This window comes from Poecilia latipinna, unplaced genomic scaffold (genome assembly GCF_001443285.1).
Source record: "Poecilia latipinna isolate Pla-1442-1.1 unplaced genomic scaffold, P_latipinna-1.0 Scaffold4602, whole genome shotgun sequence".
Classification (NCBI taxonomy): domain Eukaryota; kingdom Metazoa; phylum Chordata; class Actinopteri; order Cyprinodontiformes; family Poeciliidae; genus Poecilia; species Poecilia latipinna.
Genome location: NW_015117218.1, coordinates 12872 through 21254, shown reverse-complemented (window position 1 = coordinate 21254; position 8383 = coordinate 12872). Strand labels below are relative to the sequence as shown.

Below are 8383 nucleotides of genomic sequence, written 5' to 3'. Positions count from 1 at the left end.
AACCCTAACCCTAACCCACATGCTTACGGCTCTGTTCTGCAGGGTTTTCTCATTAAGGTTTTATAGAGTACTTTTGGGCCCGTACTCCGAAGGCTCATCTGTGGGTCTTTGCTAGATAACAGAATACCTTTGTAAAACCAGTGTTCAGGGTCAAATCAGGTACCAGATCTGTTGACTTTGCAAGGCAGTCACTGCTCTTCCCTATGCATTGCTATGGGCAGGCCCTAATAAAAAAGAACAGTCACAAACTAACTGTGAGGAAAGTGAAACAAAATATCACAAATACAAGACAAATTTCAAATCTTAAATTAAGATATTAACATATTGATATAAAGAAGAAAACTTTTGTGATGTTGCAACATCTTATCTTACATAAAATTTATTTCACTTTAAAAATGGAGGTGTTTTTTAGAAAGCAGTATTTGTGAATAAAACTTAGCCAGGTTAAATATATCATAATTTAAATTTTCATCCCCTATTAGAAGACCAAATTTTGTAATTTAATTTTATATTAAAATTTAAAGATAAAATAGATTTCTTGTACATTATCCACTTTTGAAAATCTTTCTAAAAACATTAATGAAGTTGCAATTGAAACAAATTTGTGTTGTCTCAAAATCTCAGCCACAAAACACACAGGAAATGATATATTTTGAATTTCTTTTGCAGAAAGTCATAGGGAAAACTTCATACATAATTATGAAATTAATATCTTAATTATTTTGTGGGAGTGAAATAGCTAGATTTTTGGTTCTTATTTTCTTTAGAGATATAATGATTTTTAAACAAATGTTCAAATTTTCTTCTCAGACGAGAGGGGAAGAAAACTGATGTCAGAGTTCTTGATGAACATTTTTGCATTTTTGATTTATAAAGTCACAACTTTTATAGTTTCATTTAAAAAGGATATTTTAGTTACCTTATTTTTCAAAGGTAGCATCAGGCATTTATACACATACATATCTATCTATCTATCTATCTATCTATCTATCTATCTATCTATCTATCTATCTATATATATATATATATATATATATATATATATATATATATATATATATATATATATATATATATATATATATATGCATTTAGACATATATGTCTAAATGTAAATGTGGCTCATTTGTTTTGTTTTTCCTATGAGCCACATTTGCCAAAATTTGACTTGGGGATATATAAACAGTTTCGTAATGGACTTGATCATTGGGCAGCATTCTACGTCGTTCTGCAAGACTCTTTTCATCATAGGAGACAATCGTCCTTTACAGGTGTACAAGAATTATCAATATACTTTTTGAGTCAGTAATATCAAAATTTAATGCCTTCATTTTCAGAACACATGATGTGTACTAAAACAGATTGTAAATTTACGCAAAAAATCATCTGGAACGAATTGGAACGCAGCTTGATCACGTTTGCAGCATCCAAACAGGAAGTTTTCACGAGTTGCAGCTGTGAGCTACATAGCTTGCGAGGTGAGTGCGAAATGTTTAAATATTTGGCCATTCTTTTAATTCTCCGTATATAGTATCACTCCTGTTTTTATTTTCGTTATTTTATTGTTGTTTTTGTATTTAATAGTGTTATTTGGCGTGAGTTTTTAAGCTTTAGTTTAAATGTTACTCCATGTAAATTTGGAACTAACAGAGCAGCTACATGCTAAGCTAACCTATCATCTGTTGGTTTAGCTCAGCTAACTGGTTGTTGCTGGCTGTCGGTGTTAGCCGAAGCTGGTAAGAGAGAAAGTAATATGAAGCTATGGAGGATCGGAAGCTAAAGCGCAAGAGTACCCGAAGCGCCATCAACCCCGGGGCTCAGACCGGAGGCTTATCCCGGAAGAACAGCTCCTCCTCCAGGGGAAGGAATGTCGGCTACAACCACAATACGGGGAGCATCTCCAGTCAAAGAAATAGGAACAGGAGGTCGTCTTCCATAGATTCATTCTCAGAAATAAGAAAAAAAAAATCAATATTAACGTCGATGTACGTTTTATTATTATCAATGTAATGTTTTGCAGGGGAGCGAGAGATAGTAAGGCAAGATATCCACAGGCTGTGGGAGGGAATAAGAACCAGGGCCAGGCAGCACCCGTCATCCAGCACTCTTTTCTGACTGATGTCTCAGATGTTCAGGAGATGGAGAAAGGTCTGCTCGGTCTGCTCAACGACTTCCACTCAGGAAAACTACAGGCCTTTGGTAAGCTCACAGTGGAAGCACTTTGCAGGATTTGATACAAATATAATATTATGCTATGATCCAATCATGTCTCAGGCAATGAGTGCTCCATTGATCAGATGGAACACGTCAGAGAGATGCAGGAGAAGCTGGCACGGTTGCACTTTGACCTTTATGCTGAGGTAGAGGAAATGCCTGAGGATCAGCGGAAAACGGCCTCTGACACCAACATGGACAAGCTACTTTTTAATGTAAGACTGCTTACTTTTTAATAAAGCACCTAATTATTTGAAGTTCATTTCAGTTTGCATATTAAACAGCTCAAATTCAATGCATCTAATTTTAGTCTTCTAAATATCTCTAAAGAGCTACTGCTTAAAAGTTTGGGATCACTGTGGTGTACCAAAGAAACTGCAGAGTTTCAGAGGAAGGCATACATTCAATTCAAATTCAGATATAATTTATTAATCCCAAAGAGAAATTAAATGTTGTAATTCACTTAATTAATTATTGCAGATAACAGAAATCTTTCCTGTGTGAGTAGGAAAAATTTCCTGTAGCATCTGTGTTGCAGCGAATTTGAAGAAGCCTCTGACTGAAGACACCCATTTTTTCATGGTGGTTAGAGTTGATCAGCTGCTCCCTGTTATAAACCACCCTGTTGCTATGGTTATGCATCCAGGGTTTTCCATGGTGTATTATAAGCCTGGTGGGCCACCAGACTTGTGCCCCCCACATATTTTCTCCTAAATTATTGCTTTTTTTCAGTGTAAAATAATGATAATTCAACTTGATCCCAAGCAGTGGTGCACAGAGGTGTTCAGCTCCTGAATTATTACTGATGAAGCTCTCAAATTATTCTGCCTGGTAATGGATAGCTATGCCCTTCAAATTTAGTTACTTATTCATCAGCAAGTGCAAATATTTTTGTTTCACAATATCCATTATGTAAAATCAATAATATTCTTTGTCTCCACAGCTCGAGGAGCTCAGTTCTTCCATGTATCCTTTTGACATGAAAAACTCTCGGATAAGTTGTTTTTATTCTTGACTTTTAAAAGATTTTAATTTGACAGGGCTCGTTACGACCAAAACTTAACATCCATTTTGTAGACACAGAAAGTCAATTCTTGAATGAATTTGCAATGGTTAGAAACAGTTTGCTGGTCCTTCTTCCTTTTGTTGAAATAAAAATATTTATTTCAACAAAACGGAACTTGAAATTTTACCACCTCAAAATAAAGAGACAGTTAAACATTAATCTTAATCTTAGCAAAAGGCATTAAGTTATCTCAATATATCAAAACAATTGTCTCCACAACAAAAGGTACTTGAATACTCATCATGAGGGCATAATGAAACTGATATGGCAAAGAAAGCTTAGTTTTTGTAAACTCAAGATAGCAATAAGGACCTCCAGCCATTTTTGAATAACTAAAATGCAAGAATAATTCAGAAGCCCTGTAAAAATGCTTATAGCTGCCTAGTTTAATAGGTCAGACACCAAATATACCTTAATATGTGTTAATATGAAACCGTTTTAGCGCTACCATACAAACTAGCATCCTTTATTTTCCTTCTCTTCCTGTTTTGAGGTTCAGCCAATCAGTGTAAAGGGAAATATATGGCACTCCTGGATTGGGTGCTTTACAAATTTCACCCAATAGCTTGTCTAGTGTCTAGTTATTATGGCTTACCCTGATGAATTTTCTTTCAGATATTTTAGGTATGTTCTACGAATAACAAATTTACCACAAATAATTTGTAGCCATGTTCCACAGAATAATCAACGAATCAGTAACCATGTTTCTATCAATGTTTTTTTGTATGCATATTTTTGAAGTATTGCATTAGAAAAGGTTGATGGAAATGGCAAAATTCAAAATAACTTCCTAGATTTTGCAAAAATGTTTTTTTTATTTACGCTGTCTTGAAATTATTTTTGGCTTTCCCGAAAAAACATTAATGCACTAAAGCAGATCTGGAAACAGATTTTCCAAATAAGTGGTAACGTAGCAAACACTTACCTCACATGACTGATCAGCTGTTTCTTCCTGTCCTTTCTCTACGTCTCCAAGCAGCATGTGACATCACCAACACTAGTTGACAATTGTGGAGGTCCACTGCATAGGCAAATCCTATCTAAATATTCTACTTACCATATTTCTAGTGGGTACTTGTGGCTTAAGTGCTAACAGTATTTATACTAACTCTAGTTTCGTCTGAATCCATTATCTTGCGTTAATGTCTGGTCTAGAGTAGAGTGAAAGGAAGACAGGAAGTTTTTGAGAACCTGTTCCTTTACTTGATCCCGCCCCTCCAGCCAGAAGCTGAATCTAGCGGACACTCAAGAAATCCCAAGGATGGCCACCGTGTGATGTTCGTTCTTCATCCTCCTTCCACATTACCTCTCCTGAAACCACGTGTAGGCAATCTAACAAGGCGGAGTTGGAGGAACTTTACCTGAGGTTGAATGTATTTTCAGATTGGCTTCACTGCAGCCACAGAGTTAATCAAAGATGGGTTTAACAGTACTATGTCTCTTATATTAAAGATAAGGTACTTATCTTTTCTGTTATTGTATAATACTTGTAAGAAAGTTGCATGGAGGCTTAGGTCAAGATCTCCAGGTTCATTATATTTTACATATATTTGGTGCATCCTGTCATTTGTGAAGGCAGCATAGGTTTATAACCCACCAGATTCTTATTTTTCTTTGAAAAATACAGAAAATTGTTGTCATTTCATCTTCAGATTTAACAACAAAGATAATATATAAAAATAGCTCAACTAAAATTCAGTGAGCAGCCCTTCAGAGTTTGAATGAAACATGCAAAGTGCACACCACATTGTTTCTGATGGGTCGGTTTGATGCTGGAAGAAATCCAAATGCTAACATCACAGCCATGCCTTATTTTTTTCTTTTTGATTTAATCATACTTGCCTTATTGGTTAGCAATGTTTAAATGACTCTATCTGATTTATTATGTCTAATTTTAGCCGCTAGAGGGGGGTGTTTTCACACTTAGCCTTTTGCTTGATTTTACTTTTGTTGATTTAATAAATGTCGTGTATTTGACTTTTTTGGGTGTTTTTCTCTCATTTACAGTAAGAAAGTATTTTTTTTCCTCAAAGTCAGTTGCAATAAAGATATTTTAAAAATAATGGGTAATTTTTTGTGTGTGTGTATTTCATGCCCTGTATAGTGCTGGACAGAAAGTAACATACATTATAATGTTGATTGTCATAATAATTTGGTGCTTTTGATTAAATACTTTTTGTTTGTACCATTACAGTGATTTTTAAGGACAAGAATTATGTGCACAAGTTTGTATTTACTGACAGTAAAATTCACCAGCATCTGTAAAATGCAGATGTAAGCATTTCAATGTCTCAGTACTTCTTACTTCTTACAGTAATAAATTAACCTCATTAATCACAAGTCCAACTAATTTTGTTTGTAAATAGTAATTGAAGTGTGAAAGTGAATTATATAACAAATTAACAAGTAAAGTTTATTTATGTACATCTTTGAGTGTGACAACGGATCATAACATTTAGTTGGAAACTACTTGGCCTACAATCAAAATGACTTGATTGAAATGTTTTTCAACTCGTGAGTCACTAATCAGTATGGAACCCTTTAAGAAGAATAGATTATTATACCTCAGCAGTCGGCATATAAACTTTTAAAATGTCCTTTATCAGATCTCAGACAAACTGCACCAGCAAGATTTTTTCATAATTCTTCTTTTAGAATGGGTAAAGTTAATCAAGAACATATATCATTCCAAAATACTCTTGGTGTGTGTTTGGGATTGCTCACCTGGTGGAACCCTCAATGGTGTTTAAAACCTTTAATTGTATTACTGAAGAAAATGTTTTCTGTTTCAGTTACCATAATCTGGGAATATTTGAGACCCCCGGTTAAAACGCGTACAACCTTACAGCCTGTTTTAATAGTTCAAACACAATGAAATTTGGTTGGAATTTACAGTCGTGTAAATCATCCTAAACATCAAAACTAGTCTGAATGAGTTAATGAGACTGCAGAAAGGACTCGACCTCAGTCTTTTTAAAACATTGTGAAATAATATACTGAAAATTGTGCAGGAAACCAACTACTTGAAATAAACTTGACTCTTTTTAGTAAGTTTAAGTTCCATTTAAAGTTTTAATGTTTGCTGCTTTAGCTTCCGAGCCAGTTTTACAAGAGATACTGTTGGTTATTAAGACTCAGGATGGGATGGGCTGTGTGAATGCCCTCATCCTTTGTTGACACGTCTCCATGGTTACTCCCTGCACACCGGTCCATCTGAAACAGATCTACTCGGCTTCAGTAGGCCTGTAGGAAACAGCATAGCGGTGATGGACCTCAGAGGCACTCATCACTCAGTGAAGCTCTGGCAGCTCAGTGGGCCGGACTATGAGTCGCAGCCGGGCCCCAAACTGGCAAGAGAGACCCGCTTCAGCAGCTGGACCCCACTGGGCAACAAGCAGAGCAACCTGCAGGTAGTTCTTTCATTTCCTCTCATTGTTTCAAAGGAATGACTACAATATACAGAAGCAAGAAACTAGTTTCATAAAACCTGTTTCTGAACCGCAAAATTAATTTGTTCAATGAAAACCAACTACTTTCTAAAAACCATTGCTGAATTGGATATTGCTGTAATGACTTAATGAAATCAACTTGGTTTCCTTACTGAAGTTTAGCATTTTAAACTAAGCTGGATGTATGTATCAAACTGGAAGGGATCCATTTGAATTTGAATCTGACTAAATGATTATATTGACTTATATTATTTTGCGTAGAAATTGAAACAGTGTGATTATGTAAAAAATGGAATTGAGTAAAATTTTGGATTCTTGCCTGGAGTAAAAATGAAAAATATGATCCACCGTCTAACTCCATTTATGCTGGATATGAAGATGTAATAATAACTGGGTGATAATTAATGTGTCGCAGGACACACAACAAACAAAAAACACACAAAAAAAATCAGAAGTACATTTTTTACATTTTGTGAAAACAAGAATTTTTCTCAGCCTTAGATCTTTTGTCCATGATGTTTATTTCAGTAAAGCATAAATTGTTCTATGTTATGTTTTTTCTTAGCAATATACATGAGATTACATTAAAGTGTAATTTAAAACTCTTGCTTAAAATAGCCGGTTCTATAAACATTATTATGGGATTAAAACGTCTCACATTTCACCTCAAACCATGGATGAGTCTCATTCCTCCAAATAATGCAACAAACGGTGCAAAGTACAGATTCCCCTCGTTAGAGTACTTGGCAGTGATTAGATGTCCTCATTTTCCATCTGCTTCCTGTTTGATCTGAGCTGTTTGAGGAGCGTGTGAAGGTGCTGTTGCACTGGTTTGATCTGTGGATGGACTCCCAGAGGAAGCGCCTCCTGCAGGCTCTGCTGGGTCGCTTGCACCAAGGCACAGCTTAAGTAACGTTCTTTCCAACACTTCATTCAAGTTATTCTAAAGTCCTACCCTGAGCCTGCAGTCTGATCCTGTTGTTGCGCGTTGCTGAACCCAGACACTGCAGAAACCTGCTCAATGACATGGTTCCTGTAACCCGGCTGGATTTCACGGCTGTGCTGCCTCGGTGTCTATCTCTCTACATCATGTCCCAAGGAGTTTGGAGCCTGGAGGCACCACTACGTCTCGTGCGTCTCCACCTTGGACCGGCTATCTCTTCAGCAAGCAGCTGAGATATATGGGACCCTCTACCAGCCATGCCTGGGGGTGAAGGAGGAGGAAGGGGAGAGGAGCAGGGAGAGGAGGATTAAGCAGAAACTCAAACAGGCCCTTAAGGAGGAAAAGAGTGAGTCAAGGTTCTGGGTGACTGAAGGAAGTGGGTGTAATGTGAACACAGGTGCACAGGTGGCAGGATGAGACAAATTTAGTACATAGAGTAGATCGCAACAACTTTATTAAATGAATCATTTTGTTTTTCGGTCCTGTCAAACATAAAATTACTTGTCAAACTGAGCTTTGTCTTGCCATGTAAACATCTCACCTCTCATCAGCTGTTCTAACGGCTTAGGTCTGTGATATCTAACAGGACTGGCCTTGATTAGCAGGAGTCCATGGGGTTCTAACCCAAAGTCTGACAAATCCACAGGTGAAAGGTCACCGACCGTCCTGTCCAGCTCAGAGTTGATGGTTAGGTCTTGGTCTTCTCTCTCC

At 36.6% G+C, this 8383-nt stretch overlaps 2 protein-coding genes across 3 annotated transcripts in view; both read left to right on the top strand.

Annotated features, from left to right (window-relative positions):
• The first annotated feature begins 1238 nt into the window (after positions 1–1238).
• Positions 1239–5257, top strand: ccdc28a (coiled-coil domain containing 28A). 2 transcript variants are annotated; one of them, XM_015026190.1, is made up of 6 exons: positions 1239–1478; positions 1692–1925; positions 2021–2199; positions 2275–2429; positions 3158–3180; positions 4494–5257. In XM_015026190.1, the coding sequence occupies exons 2-6, from the start codon at positions 1762–1764 to the stop codon at positions 4510–4512; spliced, it is 540 nt and encodes a 179-aa protein (XP_014881676.1). In that variant the 5' UTR covers positions 1239–1478; positions 1692–1761; the 3' UTR covers positions 4513–5257. The 2 variants fall into 2 exon arrangements, with proteins under 2 accessions (XP_014881676.1, XP_014881675.1); XM_015026189.1 differs by having other exon boundaries at positions 1244–1478; positions 4502–5257.
• Positions 5258–6493: 1236 nt separating this feature from the next.
• The window catches only part of LOC106942847 (epithelial cell-transforming sequence 2 oncogene-like), a 6421-nt gene continuing 4531 nt past the window's right edge, over positions 6494–8383 (top strand). The window contains 6 exon segments of the mRNA XM_015026187.1: positions 6494–6690; positions 7525–7617; positions 7619–7638; positions 7731–7824; positions 7826–8018; positions 8259–8383. Of these exon segments, the coding sequence (XP_014881673.1) occupies positions 6547–6690; positions 7525–7617; positions 7619–7638; positions 7731–7824; positions 7826–8018; positions 8259–8383 (669 nt within the window). The 5' untranslated portion in view covers positions 6494–6546.

Bases quoted from the DNA above. Each gene is read 5' to 3' on its own strand.
- ccdc28a (XM_015026189.1), top strand. From the start codon at position 1,762: ATGGAGGATCGGAAGCTAAAGCGCAAGAGTACCCGAAGCGCCATCAAC. The intron at 1,926-2,020 runs GTCGTCTTCCAT...AATGTTTTGCAG, and splicing joins CAAAGAAATAGGAACAGGAG to GGGAGCGAGAGATAGTAAGG. The intron at 3,181-4,501 runs GTATCCTTTTGA...CCGCCCCTCCAG, and splicing joins GAGGAGCTCAGTTCTTCCAT to CCAGAAGCTGAATCTAGCGG.